Source organism: Stylophora pistillata, chromosome 1 (genome assembly GCF_964205215.1).
Source record: "Stylophora pistillata chromosome 1, jaStyPist1.2, whole genome shotgun sequence".
In the NCBI taxonomy this organism is placed as follows: domain Eukaryota; kingdom Metazoa; phylum Cnidaria; class Anthozoa; order Scleractinia; family Pocilloporidae; genus Stylophora; species Stylophora pistillata.
In genome coordinates this window covers 6,409,590-6,436,254 of record NC_142519.1, presented here as the reverse complement: position 1 = coordinate 6,436,254, position 26,665 = coordinate 6,409,590, and the positions used below count along the sequence as shown (strand labels likewise).

General features: G+C 38.1%; 2 protein-coding genes across 4 annotated transcripts; one reads left to right on the top strand and one right to left on the bottom strand.

Annotated features, from left to right (window-relative positions):
• Positions 1-134: 134 nt before the first annotated feature.
• On the top strand, positions 135-25,964 carry LOC111335947 (uncharacterized). 3 transcript variants are annotated; one of them, XM_088732582.1, is made up of 29 exons: positions 135-416; positions 560-607; positions 1,389-1,437; positions 1,580-1,627; positions 2,211-2,318; positions 3,369-3,478; positions 4,191-4,242; positions 4,722-4,801; positions 5,259-5,336; positions 5,855-5,893; positions 7,087-7,137; positions 7,883-7,953; positions 8,423-8,495; positions 8,958-9,028; positions 10,041-10,114; positions 10,277-10,378; positions 10,801-10,859; positions 11,111-11,222; positions 12,417-12,576; positions 12,691-12,783; positions 12,972-13,203; positions 13,865-13,897; positions 19,945-20,153; positions 20,535-20,656; positions 21,159-21,431; positions 22,442-23,680; positions 24,844-25,077; positions 25,370-25,428; positions 25,724-25,964. In XM_088732582.1, exons 1-29 carry the CDS (start codon positions 390-392, stop codon positions 25,820-25,822), a joined length of 4,005 nt encoding a protein of 1,334 aa, XP_088588708.1. In that variant the 5' UTR covers positions 135-389; the 3' UTR covers positions 25,823-25,964. The 3 variants fall into 3 exon arrangements, with proteins under 3 accessions (XP_088588708.1, XP_088588706.1, XP_022797690.2); XM_088732580.1 differs by having other exon boundaries at positions 25,370-25,964; XM_022941955.2 differs by lacking the exon at positions 21,159-21,431 and having other exon boundaries at positions 25,370-25,964.
• LOC148741013 (uncharacterized) lies at positions 18,567-19,531 on the bottom strand. The gene has a single exon (XM_088731383.1). The coding sequence runs from the start codon at positions 19,446-19,448 to the stop codon at positions 18,567-18,569; it is 882 nt and encodes a 293-aa protein (XP_088587509.1). The 5' UTR covers positions 19,449-19,531.
• Positions 25,965-26,665: the final 701 nt, after the last annotated feature.

Sequence of the window (26,665 nt, the reverse complement as noted above, 5' to 3'; positions counted from 1 at the left end):
GATCGAGATATGCTTTAGAATAAATCATTTGAAATTAAATGACATATCTACTTATCTAATAGTTAACTGCTGACAATATATTGTCTTATCGCAGGCGTAGGGACCGTTGCCGTAACCACATAACTGCTTTGACACATCAAACGGAATTTTCTTCTTTGCTTTGGCCCAAAACTCTTTCAAAACTTTCCCAAATACCCTCTGAAATAGTAAGAATATTTCAATGGTAGGTGAACTGGAGGTCTGATTCACTGATCAAAACTACTGATCTTTGAATTCGTTGCCTCCCACAATAGCTATTAGTTACTATTGTAATCGAGCTAGTAAATGACTAGCAATGATTCTAAGATCAGGAGTGAAGCAGAATCTCCTTTGAGTGATAGGTAAAACTCATGCCAATTCCAGGAGTAACAATCGAGGTAGGTGAAAAATCCTTCCACTCCTTTTCGCAATGAAATATTATTTGATGGTGATGGTCATCTTGTCAACCTTGTCCTTATTATCGCTTACTTGTCAACAATTGTTATGTGCTGAATTCGAAACTTTTATGTGGTAATTTTAGGATGTGGACGCCTACTCTGATGTGTCTAATGGCTCTACGATCTCAGTGGTAAGCTTTTCAACGTCGTGGTGTAAATATTTCTAAATTTGAAATAGACAGATCTTGATTTCAATGATTATCATTGGTGATATGCAATACTTGTATGATGATTTACGTAAACACGTCAACTCTCCCCATACAAACGTCCGAGATCCGGCAGGTTATCAAGTAGTTTACTCTATAACTTAAATCTACAGATAAATCTATAAAATATACTTGACATAAAATTTAAAATTAATGAGAAACTGTTGTGAAAGACAGGTTACAGTTTTGAAGTATACTGTGACTGAAAATCACATTTATGTGGGGTGGAGGGAGGCTACATTTTTAACTCAAGGGACTGTAAATTGAATTTCTGAAGTTCAGTGTAGTGGACCCCTGCTCATCAGTTCTAAAGCACTCTATTTAAGCTGGGATTGTTTGTACCATTTTGTTTTGTGAAACCTGGTTGATGAATTTAATGGTGAGTATGTAAAATGCAAAGGGTAAGCAGTCTGAAGTGAATAAAGTTGCTCTAAATACAGTAGATGTGTTAATTATGTGTTGATCTATACCTCTCATGATTGTAAATTTTTTAAAACTGAGTCAAAAGTCTGTGAAACTACATGTATGACCACCGAAAATAGTTCTGAAACTTTTTTTTGTGTCAGAAAACTAGACTATTTCTAATGTTTCTCATGCCCACTGCAATTTGTTTTGATTAGTCAGTACATAATAGAACTGTCCAGAGCAGGTCAATACTTTCCAAGTTTTCTGAGAATTGTCATTTGCTTGAATTTCTGCTGTCTAGGGTAGTGCAGCATCTGGTGGAAGTGGACACATGCCCAGACCTCCATCAGGTGAGTTAACATGGAGTACTAACATGTTCAAACTTTCTGACTGTTTTGAATTTGAAGACTTGAATGGTCTATCTGATAATTTTCACTTCAATCCTTTTAAATTCTTTCTGTTATTTTAATCATGTCATTATTGCACACCCAGGGAGTTCTAAAAGGTCAAAGTCAGTTCAAGGCCGAAGGTCAAGAGTTGGTAAGACCTAGTTTATTCTGTCATGTGGAAGCACATTTACATACTGTATGATTTGCAGACTATTAGACAATAAAGTAAATTCACTTAAAAGTGTTAAGTGTATTTATTGAAGTTAGCAGGTTTTGCTGAAAATTAAAGGGTGCTGTTTATTACTGGTTACAAAAGTCTAAGTTTTTAAATTCATCTTCTCAGCCACATTTTGCCTTGATGACTTAAGCCTAAGCAGTGTCAAAAGTTGTGCATTTGCAGAAATGCATTCAAATCTTCAAAAAGGCTTGCCAACTTTTTTAGGCTCATTGTGAAGATAGATTTTTAATTTAAAGTTCATTCATTTTGTTCTTTAACTTTGCCATGCATGGAAAGTTATTGTCTAAGGCTCAATGTTTCTTTTGTCTAAAATCAGAAGCAATGGTATAGGGTATTAATGTCTTCATTACTTCTTGACAATGTTTCTGGTTGAAAAAAGATTCAATTTGGAAACTGTTCATAGTATGGATTCAGTTAAGGCTCAACCCTTTCATTTAATCCTGTTTTGACCAATACAAAGACTAAACAAGCTTGATGTATAATTCTGTTCTCCCAGCAAAGTCACCTTACTCCAATTCACAACTCAAAAGCTCATCAAAACAGCAGCCTCCTAAGCCTGCTGCAAGAAACATGTGGATTACTGCAATGAGAAATGGAACTGCTAGTAAGTGACACATTAGGGACCTCAAGCAGTCAGGATGGCAATTAGTTTAGTTTAGTTTAGTTTAATTTATTCGCCACAGGAATGGCAGGAGAAAGGAACAGAACTTTTGTTCCAATTGACACCTAATCCCTTTATTACCCACCCATCCCACCCCGGGGAGGACATCCATCACACAGTAATCTCGTGTGTGGGAAATTAACGTCTCCTACCCCAACCCTGCAGGAGATGGGACCTCCATTTATCGTCCCTATCCGAGAAGACTAGAAAGTCTAACCATTTGCAGATAATATTACAAAGGCAGCACTTTCTTCTCAGTTAATTAAAGACCCTGAGTGTTGGTCCGGCCAGATTTGAACTCACGACCTCCCACACAATAATCCGGCGCTCTACCAATTGAGCTAACCGGGAGGCGGTTAGCTCAATGCAGAAGAATACTTTGTTTAAAAAGTGAATTTTTATTTTTAGGTAGTATTTCGATTATGGTTAGATGTGTTTACAGTCTCATAAGGCCATACATCTCAACTTAATTATATATGTGTGAGCAGCATGGAGCTCCTTATGGATATTTATTTCAAATAGTTTGCCTTCAGGGTTTGGGTTTTAGGACAGTGCAAATTTTGGTGATTTCATAGTCATGTTTTATAGAAGTTGTATGAGAAATGTACAAAGTTCTAAAACACAGTCACATTTTTTAGCTATTTTTCTGCTCATAAGATCGTTGTTTTTCCACTTCCCTCATTGCTGTTACAGTTAGGTTTGCTTGAGGTTCCTCTTGTCTACTAGTTTATATTCTTCCTGTACCAAAACATTGCTTGGTTTCTTTTACCTAATAGTTAATACACCTCATGCAAAATTTTATACCAGTTGATGTATATGTACACATTTTGATTGTCTTAGATATTTTGCCAAATGGAGCCTCGATGTATGAATTATATCTCTGACCTTGGAGATGAAAACTTTTTTTTTTGTCATCATGATGTGACTGGTTGAAATTAGTTCAATCAATCCACTCTTGAATGTATTTACCTTCTAACATTTTAAACTTTTTAGCTTTGAGTACAGAAAATTCACCCATGAGGACTTGGGGAGGTTCTAGAGCTTCTCAAAATAAACAGAATAAAACTGGCACAAGGTCAAGGCATTTAAGTGATTATGTTCAGGTAGGTTCTTCCTAAAATTAAATTTTGAGGGTGAAAGACAATTACCTTTTGAAGTAGCTGGAACTGAAGTAACAGTGGCAAGAATATAATTTCTTGGGTGTAATCTGCAGGGCTCGACACTAACAGTAGCCCACTAGCCACAGACTAGTAGAAATTCAGTTTTGGCTAATGGTTTTCAATTTCCACTAGCCAGTTTGGCAAGTAAACAAACTGAAGTTGTTGTAACATCTAAAAACATCTAAGATGTCACTACCCACTTGGTTAGTAAGTTGAAAAGTTAGTGTCGAGCCCTGATCTGGACCAATTACTAGAGCAGGTTAATGAAACCATTCTTTTAAGGGTAACATCAATCTGAGGGTGGCAATTGTAAGAATAATGATGACACTTGTTTGACACCAAGAATCAGTGACTGGAGTGCAAACTAAATGAAGTTGACTGAGTTGTATATGTAGCGGATAAATTTTTTTCCAAGGTAAATTTAATTTTTCACTAGGTACAATTTTTTAACCTGGGTAATTTTGCACCACATTATTTTTTTCACTTGCTATGGGGTAACTAACTCTTTTTTAATTGATAACAATGATAGAGATATTGGGTTTTGTAACATAACAGTGGAGACCTTTCTCAAAACTAGTAGGCTTCAAGTTATTGGTAAAAGAATTGTTACTGATATCAAATGATTAATTAAAAGTTCATCTTTGACATTTTCTAGATCGAAGACCTAAAAAGTAAGAATCATGTCAGAAGTGCAAGTATGTCTGCAAGTAAGTTTTCCTCCATTCATGTAAATGTGTCATAATAAAGATATTCTTTATATTACGTGTAAATATATGTATTTATTACATGACTCGGGCAGTCAGAGGGCCAATAACTAAAATCAACCAATCAAAATGCTCTATTGCCGGTCAATATTCTCTCAGTATTGGACCGGGCACTGTCCCGAATGGTCCCAAATGATACCGCACTTGTGTCCCTTTGAACTTCAGTCGTATAATAAATCTCTTATTAACCAAGCTTGCTCGGGACTGTACTGGAAGAATATCGGCGCTCGGTCTTTTTTGTATGGACCGAGCTGCGCTCGGTCCATACTGTCAATTAAGACCTTGGGCCGATATTCTCCCAGTACAGCCCTCGCGCTTGGTTAATAAGATATGATATATATTTTTTCTTTTTTTGCTATTATAATGAACAAGCCTCTACTGACCAAGGGAATCAATGTGAATTGTAACTTTTTAATTTTAAGGTGAACCACAGTTGTCTATTGGTGGCCCTGCGTATAAACCACAGGAAGACTACTATGATGAGATCATAGAGTTAAAAAAGGTAAGCAGCAGCAAGCTAAGATTTTGGATGCACAAGCAACATGTTTTAAAAACACTGAACATTACTGTAAGAGTTCTTTTGCATTGCCTCTTTTCACTCTGATGATTCTTTAGTTTATACACAAATCAAAACTCTCTTGTTTGTAACAGGTCATGCACTCAAAACCATCCAGAAACTTACTCCATGCTACAGTGGACATTCTCTGTGAAAATCTCCTGTTTTAAATTCTAGAATTGAGAAAGTATTTTTATTGCTGGGTGATTCTTCTCTTATGTGACTGTACTCTTTTTGATGGTGTCAATTGACTGCCTGCCAATGAGAAATTTGATACCATAAATGATAGAATTATGCTCTGTATCATCAAGCTGTTTACTAAGTAGAAAAAACAGTTGTTCTTTTTAGTGGCAGCTGTACAGTGTCTCATTGAAAACCAATTGGTTTTTATGAAATTCTACAGGTAATAAATACCCTGAAAGCAGAAAACAACATTCTAAACACAAAACTCCGCAGGGTGGAAGGAGAGAATGTCTTGAAGGTAAGTTTAATGTGTATTTGTTATGATCAATATAGGTACCGATATCAGCTGCAGTGTGCACTTCTACAATTAATTCTTTAGTCCTTTGGACCCTCACATCATTATGCATATTCTCCATACTGTTCTCTATACATTTCCTAAGGTGCTGACAAGGAGAATTTGTTGAACAATCAAGAGCTTCTTTAGTTGATGACCATTTTAATCATTCTCCTGACCTTAATGTGTGATTCAGGGGTGATATTGTAAGAAGATAGATTCTAATCACTCTTAGGGGTCCAAGAGTTTCATTAGCCCCTCTCCACCACTTGTCATTGACACCTAGAAAAATGTTTTGTCAAGGAAAAATAAATTAAAAATTTTTGAAAAGGTTAATTTGTTGGTAAATTTTCTTTTTTTCTCTTTTGGTTTCTGGATATGCTTACAAATGCATGACTTTCAATGAAATTGAAACCAAGGATATAAATTTAACTCAATTATATTTTATCGTTTATAATAACTATGGATATTTTTGTTTACAGGACAGAAAAATGGAAGACCTCTTGAATACAAGAAAGCAGGTATGTGACAAGATTGTGAGTGAACATTAAATTCTTAATGTTCGGAAGCGAAATGGGAAATCCAAACAAACACTTTAATTCCAACACGGTAAACTGTAGACTCACGGTAAACGACAATGACCATTAATAAACAAAAACTGCTATTTGATAAACTAAAAACTTTTCAACTCCCTCTAAAAAATCGCACACATCAAAATTAAAAGGTCCGCGTGATTTGCTTACGATATTATTAGCCTATGTAGTCCCAGAGCACGCGCACGCAAGTCACACGCGCACAAGTTCATTAACGTCTTCTTAACACTTTATGCAGAATTAAACCAATATGGTCAATATTTTGTTCTGGAAAGTTGAAATTTAATGAGTTAGCTTTCTTACCATGATTGTTAAAGTATGAATAAATTAACTTCAGCAATTAATGTATAAGTAAGTAAGTATTAAAGGATCCCTTCCAACCACAATACATTGCGCGCGCGATATGTGAAATCCGCCATTTTCTCTGCCATCCGGTATTGGACAAGTCGTGAAGTGGAAAGAAATCCTCGTTCATCCGAGTACATTTGCCTCACTGAGGTCTTGCATTTCCTCAATCGCGTTCCAAATTTATTGTTGTTTCTATTTGACTAGTTATTTCTTAATTATTTTTTCTGTTTGGGCGCGCAGGGTATTGTGGTTGGAAGGGATCCTTTAAGTAAGTAAAACCTTTATTTAAACACAATGAGTATTGAAGCTATGCAGCTTGTGGGGTTGTGTATAAGTAGATAAATAAAAAGATACATAAACGATAGTTGTAATATAATATAAAATAAGACTTATGTGTAAACATAAGATAATGTTTAGATTAATAATTGATAGTATTATCTAGCTAATAAAATTATAGACCTAAAAATACTTCTTTTAGGGAGGAGCTATCTTTTACAGAATAAATTAGAAAAGTCAATGTCCCTGACCAAAGGAAGCTTTTTGATCATCCTGGAGAAACTTTTCACACTATGTGCGTTATGACACTCGATTGGCAGATAATCCCACAAAACTGAACCTCTATAAGATATGGAATGCTTTTTGATATTTGATCAAAAAACATAAAACAATAATTATGATAATTATTGTTTTATATTTCAACCTTGAAAAATAACAATTAAGTTTGCCAACAGTAATTATAATAAATTAAATTTTTTGACTTTTTTGTACTTCAGCCTGAAGATGTCAGAAGAACATTGACAGACAAAAAAGGAGACACTAGTGCTGTAAGTGGTCAAATGGTTGTACGAGACAAAAACAAACCGTAAATTTAATACGATTTCATTAGGAAAAAGTTACAAATATGCTGTTCCTGCACAGTTGAGTTTACAAGCATGGTTAAAATGTGTACAAAAATGAGGTTGTATTTGATATTTCAGTGGGAGCCCAGAATCTGTAATGGTGTTAACATAAGTTCACATACCAAAAAGCCTGTTGCTGCCAGAGGTGATGCAGTTTTAAAATGATACAATTACAGAGTTTTGGTTCTTCTTAAAACTGTAATATATCGTGGGTCCCTTGCCTACCCACCCCCAGATATGCCAAGTTTCGCAGACAATTTTCTAATGATGGAAGGAAAGTCTGCCCTCGTTGCTAGACTAAGTGGTCCACACTGAGTGGGCAGCCGTAATTATTTTGATACTCCTTGGTTGGGATGCTAATGCACAACCTCTTAGCATGGTGTCTTATGTTTTTTGCTAAATAACACAACACAGTGATGCAAAGCTTGAATTGCAACTTTTCAAACCAGGACAACAGTTTGTTAAATCTCCCATTCCCTGCTATGAGGGGTGGACTGGTTCAAAAAGATAATCTTACCAGAAGTGATTTTGCTTGCCTCTTTTTAATTTAAGAGTCAGCTTGTATTTGTTACTCTGACCCTGCCTTTTCAGTGAGGACTCCATCAATTTGATGCAAGCATAGGACATGTATTACCAAGATTGTAACCACTGAAGCACTTCTTCTTTTCAGATTGTGAACAGTTTAAAACAGAAACTCCACGCAGTTGAGAGAACAGTAAAGGACAAAGAAGCAGAATTAAGGTGAAATTGTTGCACTTTATTAGTGTTGATGGTCGCTTAATTTTCCTAAAAGTAACAGCTGCCCTCCTCTCTCCCCTCTGAGTTAACACTTTCTCCTGCGAGCCACCAGGGCTTGGCACTAACAGTAGCCAACTAGCCACAGACTAGTTGAAATTCAGTTTTGGCTGGTGCTCTTCGATTTCCATCAGCCAGTTTGGTTAGTAAACAAACTAAAATTGTTGTAACATCTAAGTTGTCACTGGCTACTTGGCTAGTAAGTTGAAAAGTTAGTGTCGAGCCCTGGGCCACCACAAAGACTTTGTCTCAATAAAACTGACCAGAGGAAGAAAAAAAAAATTAGGAAATATTGTTTGACCAGACAAATACTCAGCATGAATATTATTTGAAATACATGGCAGACAATACAAAGAATTTAAACTTAGATCTTGTTGTTTTGTGTTGTGAATTTTTATTTTAATTTCTTCTCCAGTAAGCTAAAGAAGGATATAAAAATGACAAATATTGAAGAGCTGCAAATCCAGAGTGAAACATACTACCAAGAGGTAAATTGTTATGGTGCTGTTATTGACAGTCTGAGTCCTCAGTTAGGAAACAGAATCTTTCAGCTGTTTGTGATAACTTTAATTTCTTACTTTGTAAACCTTGTGTTATTTTGTATAATAAACTTAATTGTAAACGCAATTTTAATGGTTCTTATTTGTGAACTACTGGTATTGGCGGACAAACGCACATTTGACGTCACCATGAAAAATTTTTATTTTGTTGTCATATTACACAAACAGATTCCATGCTGGGGTGGGTCTGCGCAATAAAAGATCACAGAAGGTATCAAAATGTGTCAATAACATTAGTGACACACTCCAAAGCGCCTTTTGCGTCACTTTTTTGTTCTTAACCCATTTTGACGTCATCTTTGATCAACTGTTAAAGAGACGCACGGCAACATGGAACCTATTTTTTAGTCTGAGACGATTCCAACTGGTGTTGCTGTTGTATTTCCACAGGTTCAAAGATTACAACTGGCTCTTATAGAAATGCAGCAATCTCAGTTGAATGGTTCTTTCGGAACGATGAGGTAGTTGAGGGAAACTTTCATGTAGTTTTTAGTCGCTTTTCTAGGTATATCAATTTCAGAATTCAGTTAGTCTAAATTCGACCCCAAAAATTTACTTCTCATCTTGACTGGGGAATCGTAAAATATCAAGACGCATGAATTAGTTTATATTATACTTGTAAGCATTAAATTTTTTAAAGTAATTTCTTTAGTAGCTGAGTACACAGTGAAACTGAAGGGTCTCGAGGATTAATGGATAATCCAAAATCAGGTTTTCAAGTTAGGACTGGAACTGAATAAACTATTCTTTGGTAAATATCGACTGATTTGATAATGTAAATTGGCCACCGTACAGAGTTTCAAAGCTGTCGTTTCGGGCGCGAGCCGTTCGTCAGAGCGACTCAGTTGATAAAACCAAAATTACTTTGTAACACTCCCCCACCGATGCATCACTACAGTTTCCTTACAACCTTACCCCTTTTTCATCTGAACGAGAATAGTTCGGATATAACACGGAAATAATTGGTTCCAGTCCTAACTCGGAAACCTGATTTTTGAGTATCCATTAAATCACAACCGAAAGTGAAGGTGGCTGAGATACGTAACCAGTGGTGAAATTACGATTGTCTCCTTTCCACTCCCTTTGCGGTTTTGCTACCCACAAAATTCCGGTAGAACAGCCCCCCTCCTCCCCCCCCCCCCCCCAAAGAAAGGAAAAATTTGTATTGGTTATCTTAGTTTGTTTTCTAATAATGTAGCGCATATTCAGGAAGAGTTGATAAAGAAATATCCTAGTTTATTATCCAACTGTGCTTCGTAGAGTACAAATCACGTGCGTTTTGGATAATCTCTTATTAGACATTTTGTTCTGTAGTATCGCTGAGTATTTTTACTCGTTATTTGTTTTTTGACTCGCCCTACGGGCTCGTCAAAATACGGCACAACTCGTAAAAATACTCAGCGATGCTACGCAATAAAGCGTCTAATAAGATATGTACTGAATCAATTTAAATGTTTTATGTCTTTCTCGCAGTCCAAGAAACAGTCCTCTCTCAAAAGGAACCAAAGGATCCAAGCCCTCGAACGTCTCTCTTCAAAGACTAGCAGGTCTGATTGAACAAAAATTGCTTTTGCTGCTACAGTAGTTCACAAGATTTAGAAATATCTGTGAATGAAAATTGAATACGCCAACCCGCTCACTCTAACGAGCTATGAGCGGTAGTGCCGGTGCAGGACAGTACGAGTTTACAAAGGGTTTTTTATTTTCAGAGGAAAACGAATACCTTAAAGCTGATAATCGTGCTCTCAAGAAAGATCTGTTGACAGCGATTGCAAATGCGTCGACTTCAGACAAAAAGACTACTCTCAGAGGTACACTTCATTTTGTAATGTTAAGTTGTGATGGCAATTTTCTAACACAGCCCGAAGGAAAGCAAGGAAAGTAATTTGTCACGGTCGAATTGATGATCATCGCGCTACGCGCTAGTCTCATTGCGTTAGGTTTTTTTTTCAGTCCGCGGTGTTAAAGATCTTGCCACCCATAACTGTGGCCTGGATGCGATTTTTAAGACCTGGCGTCGCACTTTATCCCTGAACGGAGTTTGTAGTTAGGCTTCGCCTTCGTCCTTGTCCGGGGGATTTTTCTCTGGTTCTCCGTGTTTCCCTCTTTCCACAAAAACAAATCCATGAAATACCAATTTTGACATGCAATCAGCCCTTAAAAAAACCAATCCAAGTATGCGTCTCTGCCCATTTCTGTATTTATACATTTGAATTTTTGTTCCTTTTTTCAGCTGAATATGCAGACATGAACCGTGGACAACTTCTCGCAAGGATTCATGAATTGGAAGAAGTGAGTGAAAAGTTACCTTAATTTTTTGGGCCCGAAGACAGAATTTTCTTGAAAAAACCGTGCGCCTTCTAACTGAGAAAATATAGTATACGTAAAGAGACGGTCAAACAAGCGGACGAACAGACTGACAGACAGACAGAGCTTTTAGTAAGACAATGAGACGGGTTTCATTACTGTTAAACTAGTTGATAATAGTTTCCCTTTTCAAAGTAGATATCATTTAAAGTCATATTGTTGAATAACATTTGCAGAAAGTACAAGACGCAAACGGAAAGAAAACACAGACTAGGAAAGGTTCCTTACCAGAAGAGAAAGAGAATGGCGAAGAGAGAAGAAAAAGCATCTCTAAGGCTACTGCTGAAGGTAAGCAAAAGAAAAAAAATATATAAGACAAGATAGCTCCAAAGAATAAATTGATAATCTAACAAAGGATATAATACAATGATTAACAACGATTATCGGACGAGGCTGAGCGTGATATTATGATGTGCCAGTGACAAGACAGATAATTCACATCATCATTCGATGGATTTTTCCCCCTTTTTCATTGGCTGGGAGCCCACCACGTGACCTGCAAATAACTGCCTACAAATAATGATCTGCTCATGCGTCCTACTGTCTAACTCCGTTTTTGCTTCAAATAATATTCTGCTCATGCGCAGTAGTAACCACGCTCTTGTGGTCGCTCTTGTGTGAAATAGCAGATCAAAAAATTGAAAACAAACTCGGTGATAGAATGATAAAACGATTATTGAACTCGGTTATCGCAAAATATCATGATTTGTCACGATCCGCTCGCCACGGACAAATTACGATATTTTGCTCAACCTCGTCCAATAATTGTTAAATATTTGCGATAAACGAATTTATCACGCTTAATTCAATAATTCAAAAGAACAGCGTTAAGAAGACCCTCAACCTCCTCCAACAATTCCTAAGTAAAAATTGCGCCGAATAAAAGGCTCACCCACGTTCAGAACACCACCGTTGTGTGGATCAAATTCCTAAAACTTAAGCAAGAAAAGCAGGCTCACTGTTAACTGAACTTAGGTTGCAGAATTTGTCTCTTGGGAATTTTTTAAGAATTAAATTCATTTGCTGGCATTATGCTTGATGTTCTGACTATAGCATTCCGGCCAAAATTATGCTGGCGCAATTTACCTGACCGTAATAGCAACACATAGTAAGACGGTATTAGCAGAAGTAGTACGCAGGACGCATGTCATATCTGAACATCGTAATGGGCCTTGCTCGTCATGTAGTCTCTGTGGCCAGCGGTAGAGCATCGGAGCGCGGAATCCGAAGGTCTGAGGCTCAATTACTCATGGGGACTCAAAATATTTTTCTTTGTCCCACGCTCGTGACTGGACGAAAAAATTTTCTCTCTTTACATGGTGTTAGTTAGACGTTTAAGATGACCATTGTTTGTTTGCAGTCTTTTGTGGGTTATGTGGTGGCTTTCGGCGAGTGAAAACGACGAAAACAATTCATCCAGGGTAAAGTTTCACTAGTAATTGAATGATTTGTACAGGTGACTGCTTTTTTTTCTCAATTCAGTGCCAGGAAGATTGGAGCTAAAGGGAACCACATCTCAAAAACTAGCTCAACTGCAGGAAAGAGAAGTTGAACTCTTAGAAGAAAAAGAAAAGCAGCGGGAGATCATACAAAGGCTGAAAGAAGATCGCGCTCATTACAGAGAAGTTGCAGATGATCTCAGGTAACTTAGGGTGTTACAAAAGAAGGAACAGCGTAGGGATTTCAGGAATTATTATGTATCTTTTCTGCGTTAGGACAATAATTAATATTGACTGTTCTCTTCAAAATTAACCAGAGTGCAGTTGAAGTCCACCCAAGAAGAGCTTGACAGACTGAGTGAAGAAAATGGTATTGTTGGAGAGAGAAGATCATCCACCAGTTCAGTAAGGTACAAAATTTATTTCCCAGTTCCTGCTGGTTATTTGAAATGTTTGTTTTGTTTTCATTTAGATCTCCCATACGTATCGGTTTCAATACTCTTCGATGTTTTTTTATATACCGCCTTTCATTTACAGAAGGAAAAGGAATTAAGGAACGTGAAAACGTTTCAAGAATTTTGTCTGTTTCCATTCCTAGGAGGAAGTCATCCGTTAAAGAGGTGCCTCCTGAGGATGACAACGATGAAGAGATGGATACAATGTTACAAAATTTCCAACAGCAGCGAGCTGCTAAAGCTCTTCAGAGACAATGGCGAGGATACCAGGGAAAGAAAAAAACGGAAAGAGAAGAACAGGATAGACAAGCAGTAGAAAGACAAAATCAAGCTGCTGCAACACTACAGAAAAACTGGCGGAAACACAGAGACAAGGTACTTGAAGCAGATTAAACGACATCTATCGGGAAGAATACTGCCTATGACGTAGGATGTAACGGCTTGTTTCGCACGGCCAATCAGAGCACAGAAGATATCGTAGGAGCCAATCAGCTAGTAAAGTGAAAACGAGCATAGCGCCCGAAGCGCGGGAAATCGTTTGTAAGCAGGTCGTTACCGGTTCTGATTGTGCATTTGAATACTTGAGAAGGCAATGTGAGTTTTTTCGCCCAATTACAAAGCGCAGTAAAGGGACCTTAAGGCAGTTATGATTTACTGTTGACACTTGACTCTTCTGAAATTAAAAATTGCTGTTTCATTCATTGGGTAAAGAAGCTTTACTCATTCGTTACATGAAGGTTCTCTGGCTCTTCACAGGGTTGGTGACGAGCGTTTTTTCATAGGAGACTAAACCTTATCGAAGCCTTGAAAAATGCATGTGACTGTGATACAAAAGAATTGAAATGAAGACAGTCTATTTACTGAATGTTTCTTTTTTGAAAGGGTAAAAAATATCTCTTGATTGTTATCTTGAGTATGATACCCCAATTCAATGTTTGTTCCCAAAGGAGTTCTTGCGGTAAAAGTAACAGAATGTTGTGGACAAAATTCTGTTTCATATTTTAGTTTCTGTAGTGACGCTTTCATTCCCTTGCAGACCAAACAAATGGACGAAGAAGCAAAACAAGAGGTAAGGGTTTTCCTTCACAAATTCGCCCAATTGCACTTTTTTTTTTTTTTTTTTTAATTATTTTTATTAATACAGCATTGTTTATTACACTTACACATGTACTTACACTATAATTACTTTTTACACCATGTTTAAACTACATTAACTTACACTACTTACAATACATATATAACAATACAGTTACACTAGTCAAATTTAATTACAGTTGATCTATTTACCACATTATTGAACAACAACAAACATATGAAACATATGATTGAACTGCGGTTATGAGACGTATATAAGAACGATCCTTCGCAGTAAAGCACTATTTGAGCAATAGTGGAAATCAGACCTGAAAAAAATTTCAGGCCTGTACGGGATTCGAACCACTGACCTCTGCGATACTAGTGCAGCTACTGAGAATTGTGTTTGCTATTTAAACTACAAGGGAATTGATTTTCCAGAAATTAATAAACTGTTAAATAAAAAAGATAGCGAAGAGGTCAAAATACTAAGTTGAAAAAAAAAAAAATTAATAAACTGTTAAATAAAAAAGATAGCGAAGAGGTCAAAATACTAAGTTGAAAAAAAAAAAAAAAAAAGACAATACAATTTTATAACGACAGAAAAAATTTCCATTTGTTCCTGAACTCCTTCTCGTTATTACAAGTGACAGCAATATATTTTTCTAGATAAATTTTGTCGCGCACAAGTGAGACGAAATCATCGAAACGGCAATTTATGGTATTTAAAGCGTTAACATATAAAAAATATTTGCCTAGAATAATGAGATGGTTGAGGGCTAAACAGTAGGTGTGACAGCGAATAATTCCGAACATAATCTCCAGTTCTGACAGTGACAGTTTCATATTACTAGAGGTTGAGTACCACTCCTGGAATCTATTCCAAAAAGAACTTGCTTGCTTACAGTTTATAAACAAATGCCAGACGGTCTGGTGCTCAGATGGACAAAAGGGACAGGAGGGCGATGCAACTTTTTTCATTTTATGTAACAAGCTATTCGTTGGTAAAATTCGGGGAATAATTTTGTATTGAAACATTGTCAATTTAATTTCTCTCGTGGCTTTGAATGGTAGGAGGTAGATTTTGTTCAAGTCACTTTTCTCGATGCCACATTAAAAGTTTTCTCTCAGAAGTTGGTGGCGGTAGATCTTCGAGGTTAAGCAGGATACTGTATATTGCTTTACATGAGAGTGAACAGGTTGAGGTAGGAGGCGTAACTGGGTCTTGGGAATTTTCTTGCAATAGTTTTTTCCAATTTTGTGGAATAGAAGAAAGAATGCTATAATATTGCAAAAAGTTACATTTTACATTGAATTTATTGCGAAAAGAATTAAATGAAAGGAATTGACCCTCACAGGAGTCAAAAAGGTCCGAGATTTGTTTTATTCCAACTTGATGCCAATGAGGAAAGAATACCGTTTTCTTATTCACAGTTAAAAATCGATTATTCCAGATTGGCTGTGAGAGAACGTCAGTTTTATTTTTAGGTGTGGTCGTTGCAATGTCCTGCCAGTAAAAAATGATTTCTCTGTAGAAAGGAGGAAGATGGTTGTCTAGGTCAAGGAGATTATAATCATAGTTACATTTAAACAGTTCTGTACCGCCAACATCGGCTAGGAGGGATTTTGGTATGTACTACCATGGAGCATCCGAGTTAGAGCATAACCGTTTTACCCAGTTTAACTTTAGTGCTTTATCAAAGAGAGAAAAATCCTTCATGTCCAAGCCACCAGCTGTTTTTTGCTTGAAAAGGGTAGTCTTTTTTATTTTGGCGGGTTTGTGATTCCAAATAAAGTCGAACACGATCCTGTTTACTTTTTTACTGAAGTCTTTAGGGGTACACATGACGCTGCAGATAAAAACAAGTTTTGAAAGTGCCAATGTTTTAATTATATTTATCCTACCAACGATGGAGAGGTCTCTTTGGGACCACATGTTCAATGTTTTCTTTAAAGAATCTAATTTGTCCAAAAAATTTTTCTTTTCAGACATTTCTAGGTCATATGTAAAATGCACTCCAAGCGCGTAAACTGGCTCACCGCTCATTTGAAGATCAAGTATAGAATCTTTTCTGTGGCTTACAGAGCCAAGCCATAGCATTTCAGATTTTGTTTGATTTAGTTTTAGACCAGAGCACCTTTCGAAAAGTGATAATAAATCAAATAACTTTGACACTGATTGAACATCAGACAGAAGTACAGTTGTGTCGTCTGCATATTGCGAAAGTTTGACCTCTTTATGTTCATCTATTGTGATACCTTTTATTTCTTTTGAGCATCTAATACTTTGCGCGAGTAGCTCAATAGCAATAATGAATAATGTGCCGGAAAGTGGGCAACCTTGACGCACTCCGCGTTCTAGATGAAAATGTTTTGAGGCGTACCCGTTATTCAAAACACAACTAGAGATATCTGTATAGAACACTTTTATCCACTGTCGGAGATCAAGACCGAAATTAAACGTTTCGAGGCATTTTTGAATAAAATTCCACTCAATCGAATCAAACGCTTTCTCGAAATCTAAAAATACGGCTACCCCTGGAATATTCTTCTCTTTTGTGAAATGCATTGTATCTGCTATTAACCTGATACTTTCCCCAATGAACCTTCCTTTAACGTACCCAGATTGGCAAGGATGAATTAAATTCGGCAAGATCTTCTCCAAACGCAGAGCGATGGTCTTCGTTGCGATTTTATAGTCTACATTCAATAAAGATACAGGTCGCCAATTTTTTAAATATTCGGTATTCTTTTTCTTCTTCGGAATTAAGGAAATAATTCCTTGGCGCTGAGAGATGGAGAGAGTACCGTTTCGAAAAGCGTAATTAAAGCTATTTACCATAAATGAACCGAGCAAGTTCCAAAAGTAGCGGTAGAATTCAGGCGTAAGCCCATCTGTGCCGGGAGTTTTGTTGTTTTCCATAGTTTTTAACGCAATTTCACACTCCTTGATAGACATGACACCTTCGCACGTTTTCGCGATTTCTTCTGATAATGCATTTTCTGTTTCAAAGAACTCATTGAAAGTTGGACAGTTGGGGTCCATATTTCTTGATGTATAAACCTCCTTAAAGAAACGTTCTTCTTCCTCCAGGATGTCCTTCGGGTTTGTGATTTTGTCACCAACGTTGTTAACTAAGGACGTTATATGCTTCTTTTTTTGGTTCCTTTTAGCTAAGTTATAGAAATATTTACTATTTCTCTCACCATGCTCATACCAACGCGCTCTACTGCGCACGATTGTTCCTCGTGTCTTGATACCCGCAATTTTAGAAACCTTGAATTTTATTCTCTCCAGCTCGGCCTTAAGGGAATCACTGTATGACGTCCGGAGTTTGGTCTGCAATTTTATCATTTCCGACAAAAGAATTGATTCTTCGTCACGTTTTCGTTTAGCTTTCTTCTTTGAAAAAGCTATTGTAAAGGCACGAATTTCCATTTTAATCATTTCCCAATACAACCCTTTGTCGTTGACTTGTTCATGCTTTTTTGCAAACATGGGAATTTTAAATTTCAACAGTTCCACGTAATTAGTATCTAACAACAAAGAGTTGTTAAACTTCCAGAACCCTGGTCCTCGAGGGAGCTCACTTTCACTAAAAGACACGGAAAGATCGACGGCGGAGTGATCTGAATAAATGTTTGGAACTATTTTGCACTCTTTTACCCGATCTTTTAACTGTTTTGAAATAAAGAAGTAGTCAAGTCTACACTGTATTTTCATTGACGGGTTAGCCCATGTAAAGCCAGGTTGATCTGGATTCTTGAAACGCCAGGAATCAAGTAAACTGTGTGTTTTGATTAACGACTGAAGCTCGTTGATGGAAGCTTTTTTACTATCAACCGGTCTACCGCCTTTTTTGTCTAAAGTGCTAATTGTGCAGTTAAAATCGCCTCCCAGCACCAGGTTGTCGTTGGCGTAAGGAATTAGAAATTCTTTTGACACGTCCCTGAGGAAAACAACTTGTTGGGTTGCATCATTTAGTGCGTAAATATTGACCAGAACTATTTTGGTACCATCAATAATAGTCTCGGCTAAAATACATCTGCCAATATTATCTGTAGTGATTTTTTCCAAGTCAACGTCAAGATGGGGTTTGAATAAAATCATAACTCCTCTACTATGGGAGGAGCCGTGGCTGGACGCGATTTTACCTCCCCATTCTGTTTCCCATCTTTTGATAGATTCCGGCAAGGAATAAGTTTCTTGCAAGAAAATTATATCCGATTGTTGTTGATGCAACCAACGAAAAACTTGTCTTCGCTTTCTCGAACTGTTTAGCCCTCTAACGTTTAGTGATAGCAGCTTATACATTTAGCTTCTAATGAAAAGATAGACAAGGCATCCAAAAAAATAAGGAAAGTAGCTGTCTTAGAACTATGCGGCTCACAGTGCGGTTGATATTTATGAAAAGGCTTGATTCTTATTACTTCGCTGACATCGAAACAAAATTGATCAACATAACAGAAGATAAAGCTAAAAGGAAAACACTTACGGAAACATATACAGAAACACATAACTATTAAAGACTTACCTAAAGCTTTGTGCGGCGTTTTGACTGGATATCGAAGTGAAAAGCCGCAGCTCTCAAATAGGTGGTTCCGTACAAAAAAAAAAAGAAAAACAAACTCAACTTAACTACAGTTTTAGCGTTCATTTCAGCTTAGTTGTCCATGAAACGCCCATAGAAAGGAAATTGGGATGTTTCTTCGCCACGGTAAAGAGCACCATTGATGATCAGCTTTTCGACATTGAAGTATGTAGTCTTCTTATCGCGCTTGGCCGCCTTTAGGATCGGATATAACACCTTCCTTACCTCGTCAACTTCTTTGGGAAAATCGTCGGATACTCCAAATCCGGTACCCCTTGGAAGATTTTTGATATAGGATTTGATGAAAAATTTATCTTGAAAATCCGTCAGCCTAACTATAATAGGTCGCGGTTGAAGACTTCGATTTGATTGTGAACGGCGTGAAGTAATTCTGTGGACTCTGTCAAAGTGAATGTTTTCTTCGTCGACTGGAAGGATCTTTAGCTTCGTACGCATGAATTCTCTTAGGGCGAGTTCGGTGTCATTGTTTGTTTCGTTTTCACGTTCCGTTATTCCAAAGAATTTCATATTTCCTCTACGGCTGTGACATTCGAGTTTAACATGTCGGCGATGTAGCTCTTTGAGATCGCTCTTGATGCGTTCACTGGAGGTGTCGGCTGCTCCTTGCTTTAAATTAACATCATGAACAATGGCTTTTAGGTCTTCTATCTCTGCTTGCGAGTTCTCTAAGCTCGTTTGCAGGGTTTTGTTTTCTTCTTCAAGAAGAGTAATCCTCTTTTTATAAGTTTCCAACTCGGGAAGTACAGTTAATAGCATGTTGAGTTTCTCTTCAATACCGGAGAGCCTCGAGTTTGTTGTTTCGAGGCACTTTTTGCATCCATGTTTGTGATGTTGATCGAACTCGTCTTCCTCGTCTGTTTGAGAGCTGCCTTCCCTTGTTCGTTTTCTGCCTTTATCCACGGCTCCTTTCTTGTTCGATGATTCGTCAGGCATTGCGAATGGTTGTTAAATATATTTTAACCACCACTAGGGCTGCGAAACTGTAAAGATACTACGAGCACATTTTCGGCGTGACCGCCATCTTTCGCCTCTCGTCCCAGTCCAATTGCACTTTTACACGTGCAAAAGAAAGCCGCTGAGATGGGAGACAAAAAGGGCCCTCCTTCCACACACATTTCACAAACTTTCCGCGCAACAATCGTCGCTGTTCCTTTACAATTTTACAAGGAAACTTCTTTGATATGCTCTAATGTGACGGCGTGATGCTGTTAGTGAGTTTCACAGGCGCTGACCAATACTTGGCTGTGTAGCCGCGCGATGCGGTTCCAGTCGAGACCCACAAATTGACCCTTGCTCACCTTAGAGTCTTCAGTAGCTCAGTGGTTAGAGCATTCGACTAGATCACGGAGGGTCGTGGGTTCAAGTCCCATCTGGGGCTCGGATATTTTCTAATTACATTGAAACTTCTTTGACATTTACTATTCTGTAGGCAATAACACAGATTCAAGCTGCCTTGCGCGGACAAGCGGCACGTAATAAGTATATTGCACAGCTTGATAAAGAACTGGAATTTACAGATCGAGATGACGCTGCCGTGGCCCTCCAATCAGCAATGAGGGCGCACTTAGCAAGAAAAAAGCACCTGGGATATATTGAAGAAGACGAACTTACGTCACGTGATACGAGAACGAGAGGAAGGTAAAGCAGTTGGAGGGTAGTTTTGAGAATTCAATTCTATAATTGATAGCTATTTACCAAAGAAGAGGTGGCTAGTGGTGATTATCTGTGAGGTAATATTGCGCAAAAGGTGATTTAAGCACATTTATTCCTGAAACGATTACAATATTTTCAGGCGCAAATCCTACGCGCGTTGCTCGGAGGTGAATAGCAAAGGATTTTCGGGGTTTGAGTAACCAATCACCTTTAACGCTACCCACCGTTTTAATATATACTTATCATATATAAACTCAAGTTGGTTTAGGTTCATCAAAGAACTTTCCTTATGAAGTCTTTGCACTTATTAAGATACGTCTTACTTATTAAGTAGTGATTAAGGGCTAAAATTGTCCTCGTTCTCAGTTCCAGTCACAACCTCGGCGACTCTGAGCCCGATTCTGATGAAGGTCTAGTAACTAGATCGTCCAGCACTAAACGACACCCAGAACCGGCTACAACAGGTCTGAGGAGATCAAGTTTAACGGGTTAGTATTTGCTCGTCGTGACAATAGCCTCAGTAGTAACTGGTAGTCAGGCGTAAGCGCCAGGTACTTTTTATATTCCAAAGCGTAGTTTCTGCGTTAACTTTTTTCGCTGGTACGAGGCTTTTACTTTTGGTTCAGGCAAACATGGAAAAAAATTATTTTTAGTAATTGATACGTTTATTTTCTATTTATTTTCATATTTTAAGATTTTGACTCTTTTTAGAAATAAGGTGCATCTTATACTTTTTACTCACTTTTTTTTTAAATTACATAACCAATTAATTATTTAATACCAACTGAAAACCGCCTTTGCTAGTCGGGTTCCCTCATAAAATATTATTATTATGAGTAGTAGAGCCAGTAACCAGTTGATTTAGGGGGTTTGGCGCCTTTAACCTTCGATTGATCTTGGAATCAGCTGTATTTTCTGTTGATAAACCAGTAAAACTTGCACCTGTAAAAATATTTTCACTTGCACGTGATAATGCACTTGCACCATCAGGGCTGTCGGGTGATCAAGCACATGTTACATCAACACTTGCACACAATCCGACTGAATCTGATTCTGATGATGATGCTGTTGTGATCGGGCGATCAGCAAAAAATAAAACGGAAACTCAAAACAAGGAAATTACCTCTGATCAGCTGAACTCTGAAACTTTTGAAGAAAGAAACGAGAAAGGACTAAAGAAACCACGCGAAATGAAAGAAGCCAAGAAAGAGCCCGTGAAGAAGGATGTCGAAGAGGAAAAAAGTCTTTTAGACGAGGAGGAGGGTATGTTTACATCCGGAGGAAAGATGACTGAACATACTCACTGCTTCTCCTCTTTACTCAGTGCTAATGTTGCTTAATAACCACCCTGATGGCAATCAAGACTGACAGTTATTCTTTCCACTTCGGAAACATCAGCAATGATGCTACCCACAGCGTTTTTGTTAATCTAAAATGCTCCCATCAAACTTCATCCGCATCAAATTCCTCCTTCCTCTCATGTTTAAACACGATTAATATATGATAATAATTAATAATAATGATTAATTGGTATAGTAATAAATAATATTATTGTAAACCAACATAACGACTAGCTTCCAGTTAGCGTGGTTTGCTCAGTTGGTAGAGCACTGCACCTGTATCGCAGAGGTCGTGGGCTCTAATTCCGTACAGGCCTGAATTTTTTTTTGACGTCTCATTACTCTTCTAGTCAAGTAGTTTTCATTACTGCAAAGATCATTTGAATGCTCATTTCTCAGTTTACATTTATGATTTTCATATATTCACAGTCATACGAATAATCACTTGGCTCATATCTTAATTTTCCGTCGTCTAATCATTTATGCTAATGAGCTTTCTATGAGCTGCCGTTTAATATACGTTCGTCGTTGCATAATTGAACAGTTTGTGATACTGCGAGAAACATCAGAAAATGTCTTGTCGTGGTATTTTTTTTTTTTTTTTTTGATGTTTAAATGGTGATGCACTACCCTGAAAGCTATAAGAAAAATATAAAAGATGGAGATTTGAAAAGCCTACACTAGTACACTTGTTGCTCCATAGATGTTATTTGTTTTTGTTATTTTACAGTCTCATTTTATCTATCAAGTATTAGCAGAAAACAAAGTCATGTAGATTTTGGTTTGTACGGGACCAGGGAGGTGAAATGAATAACGAAATATTTATTTCTGCAAAGTTTCAACAACTCATATCTCACCACGGAATTTTACACGTGATACACCTTGTCAACTGGGTATTGTTTGATCATTGCTACCTTTCTGTTTCTCTTAAAGGTTCAAGGCGGAGTTTGATCACAGCTCCACGATTCGCAAACATCTCAGAAAACAGCGAGGAGGATGATGCTGTTGTAACTAGTCCATCGAGATCGAGTTCGATTCAAAAGAGGTCTAGCGAACACCTCAGTGATTCCATACTGGAAGATATCAGACAAAAACCGATTAAAAAAACCTTTGAGATCGTCGACAGCGATGATGAGGACGACGAGGACGAAGTGATTGTCTCCCATCCAAAGAGATCGCTAGACACAGGATTTAGTCAACAGCGACCTTCTCTTAGACAGTCAGGCCGGCCGCTAAGCTCTTCCACGTCTAGCCAAAGGGAAGTTCTAGACTCCAGTAGAGACGAAGCCCCTCTGAGATCAGGTTTGTCTATATCTAATAGGCCACTAAGTGGCAGAAGATTAAGCTTAGATCGTAGTGAGGGTGGTGACGGCAGAGAAGCGAAGAATTCCCAAACTTCGAATTCAAGAAATTCTAGTGTGCCCGTGAGATCTGAGGGAGACAGCGATGAGGATGATGGTGACGACGATGCAGTTGTCTCTCGACCAAGTAGATCGCTAGATACAGGATTCAGTCAACAGCGGCCTTCTCTTAGGCAGTCAAGTCGGCCGCTAAGCTCTTCCACGTCTAGCCCGAGGGAGGTTTTAGATTCCAGTAAAGACGAAACCCCTAGAAGACCAGGCCTGTCACTATCTAAGAGGCCACTAAGTGGCAAAAGGCCAATTGCAGATCAAAGTGGGAGTGGAAACAGCAGAGAAGCGAGGAATTTCCAAGCTTCGAGTTCTAGAAGATCCAGTTTGCCCGTGAGCTCTGAGGAAGACAGCGATGACGATGACGCAGTTGTCTCTCGATCAAGTAGACCGCAAAACGCAGGTTTCAATCAACAGCGACCTTCTACTCAGCGGTCAGGCCGAACAATAAGCTCTGCTGCGTCCAGCTCAAGGGAAGTTTTAGACTCTTATAAGGAGGAAGCCCCTCAGAGACCAGGTCTGTCACTATCTAAGGGGCCCCTAAGTGGCAAAAAGCCAAGTCTAGATCGCAGTGGGAGTGGTGACAGCGGAGAAGCGAGGAATTCCCGAGCTTCGAGTGAAAGGAAATCCAGTTTGCTTGTGGGCTCAGAGGAAGAAAGTGATGACGATGACGTAATCGTGACAGGTAGAAAGACCAAGACCCCTGGTAGTGATAAAAAACCAGCTCGTCCCAGTCTTACTCGGAAATCATCTGCAAGCACGAGTAAGTAAAATTAAGGGAAAGTTCTTTTGTTGGGACAAAGCTTTTGATACTTAACTCATTGTGTGTGTTATCTGTGTTATCTTTTTTTTTTGTCCTAAACCTCACTCGCTTCCTTTCTTAGATTAGTTCACCGCTGGGTGATTTTAAGTTTCCATGTAATTTTAACAGCTTTTATGACGTCCTTAGAAACTCTCATGAAGAACTACGCAGAAATCTTATAACAGCTCTCTATTTTTTCACCATACAAGATTTTGATGAGCAAAGTTGAAAGTAATGTTTCCTTAAATTTTTTCCACTCACAAATTTAAATACAGATGTCGGTTAATACAAAGATCTCCTCACAGTCAATTCTCCTATATTATTACACGACTCGGGCAGTCAGAGGGCCAATAACTAAAATCAACCAATCAAAATGCTCTATTGCCGGTCAACATTCACTCAGTATTGGACCGGGCACTGTCCCGAATGGTCCCGAATGATACCGCACTTGTGTCCCTTTGAACTTCAATCGTATAATAAATCTCTTATTTATAACCAAGCTTGCTCGGGACCGTACTGGAAGAATATCGGACCTCGGTCTTTTTTGTATGGACCTCGCTGCGCTCGGTCCGTACTGTCAAGACCTCGGGCCGATATTCTCCCAGTACGGCCCTCGCGCTTGGTTAATAAGATATATTTAACTGTATCGACTTGAAATCTTCAGTGTGTACGCATTTGAACTATGTATTTTCTTGGCATTTGGAATACTCCTCGTTTTGTTGATCATCATCTAAATCAGTCGTGATGTTGAAGAACTGTTTTTAAACAGTTCCGTTTACTTATTTTCCGTGACATCTGCCAGAGGTCGACGAAAACTTCTAATCGAGTGGGTCATTCTCCCCTCCAACTGCTGTGTATTTCTTTGTAAATTAGGTCCGAGAATTTGTTACTGTTACAACAGAAAAGCCTCCAGTTGATAATTTCCAACTGATGATATTTTCAGCACCTATTGGCTGTAAAATATAGTATCAATATTATAAGAAGACGTTATGTGTTTATCACTCCTTGGAGAAACACGGTTAATTTGCCCGAAATGGGAAACAGCCGTCAATCATTGTCTTGAATTCTCGTTTCCTCGTATTTTCTTTTTTTGTTTTCTAACCTTCAGTTTAATCTTCTTTTAGCTCCAGCGCCACAAAAGCGTGAATCAATAGTTAGCAGCCTGGACAACTTTTTCTCTTCCACTGCTTCGTCAAAAGATTCCAATGGCAAAAAGTCCCCCCGGAAAACTCTCGCTCAGTTAAATGAGAGTGATGATGATGATGATGATGATGATGATGAAGATGAAGATGAAGTAGTTAGGTCCTCCCTGTCGGGATCCAAATCCAAACAGAAACGCAGAGCCTCCACTGATTCAGGTTTGCATTGACACTCTGTGAGACATGGCCAAACAGTGTTATATATTTTGCTACGAGCTATTCTATTTGCTCTTCAAATGATTAGATAACAAAATGCATGTTTCTGGAATGTTGAAACTGATTTTACCAGTTTTTGCACGTTTTTTCTTTTTTTTTTTTGCATATTTGTTTATCCCTTGTTACCTTCAAACCTTTTTTACACGGCTCATTAACTCGTTATTTACGCATGTACGTACTTTCATTCGTTCGTTTGTCTTTCGTTTGTGTACTCATTGTTATAATATTGTTGTAGTCGCCAATTTATGGGCAACATCGAATTCCGGAAAAGATTCAAAGACGAAGCGGAAGTCGGTAAGTTTTACTGATGAAACCATGCCTTTGAACCCTGGTTTCGATCGTTGGTCGAGATCGTTTTTTAATGTTCTTGAACAAGACTGTGTCGCTCTACTAAGTCGGTCAGGAATGGGTATGCTGGAGGGAGGTAGGTGTGAAACCCCATCCAAGGGTCCGGGGCCACCACTGCTCTTAGTGACCTCGTGTCGCAGAAACCGACAAAAGCTCTGTCAGCAGGGATATTTGGTCCCGTATGCGTACTTTTTACTACAAAGTCGTCAGAGACATTTTGCTATTTTTTTTTCACCTCCAGAGTATAAAATCCTCGCCCAGTAATAAGTGGAATGCGGACTTTGAGTTTGAGAAACCGTCTCATCGGCGACCAGACTCACAGCTTGATGAGCTGTTTTGAAGTGGAGACTCTCTATAGTTACTCACTACAGAATAGACTGAGTTTCATTTCTTAGCATATTGCACAAAAATGAATGAAAAGTCACTAGTTATACCCAAGGAGTTGTAGTATAATTCAGTAAATAAACGAAAGGTTAACCATGTTATACTTGTTGTCCTAAATAAATGTTTAGCGGAGCGCCTGGGTTTTTTCAATACTGAATGCGTTTATTTCAGACTGACGAACTCACTTATAATGAGTCCTTTCTTTCTCGAATTAGCCAACTTTTTCTCTTTCGAACGGACCATTTCTTTTTTGTTTTTGTTTTTTTGCGTATCTCGCGGATTAGCAAGCGCCTTGAAGCTGGGAGAGGCATGGGATATCACCAGTTGAAGCCCCGCTGCCTAGGTGTCCAATCAGTTCGTACACACGGACGTACTCGGTCGATTTGTACCCAGTTTGTGGTGGTTTGTACCTAACCTGCGGGTCGATTCGTATCCGTCCAAATTTTCAGTGAAGATCAAAACTTCAGCGAACAGATGTCAATTATCGCGTGCAACAAGTTAGTTAAATTAACGTAAAGTTCTGCTGTTTTTTTCTTTTTTTCTTTTTTTTTTTTTCTTTTTTTTTTTTTTTTTTTTTTTACTCTCACAATGACTAAATTAATGCTACACGCGAGGTAAGTATGATAAAACTATTGTTTATATTGACTTTCATAATAGCTAATTAGTGTCTTGTGCCAGGCAGGTGAATTGCAAAATAACGACGAGCATTTCTATTCAGGGCACCGACAAGTGAGCCCCCCTTCCCTGCAATTTTATTTTTATTATTATTATAATTATGTCGCAGAGAAATCAACTGAAT

Bases quoted from the DNA above. Each gene is read 5' to 3' on its own strand.
- LOC111335947 (XM_088732580.1), top strand. From the start codon at position 390: ATGCCAATTCCAGGAGTAACAATCGAG. The intron at 9,029-10,040 runs GTAGTTGAGGGA...TCTTTCTCGCAG, and splicing joins GGTTCTTTCGGAACGATGAG to TCCAAGAAACAGTCCTCTCT. The intron at 10,860-11,110 runs GTGAGTGAAAAG...TAACATTTGCAG, and splicing joins GGATTCATGAATTGGAAGAA to AAAGTACAAGACGCAAACGG.
- LOC148741013 (XM_088731383.1), bottom strand. From the start codon at position 19,448: ATGCCTGACGAATCATCGAACAAGAAAGGAGCCGTGGATAAAGGCAGA.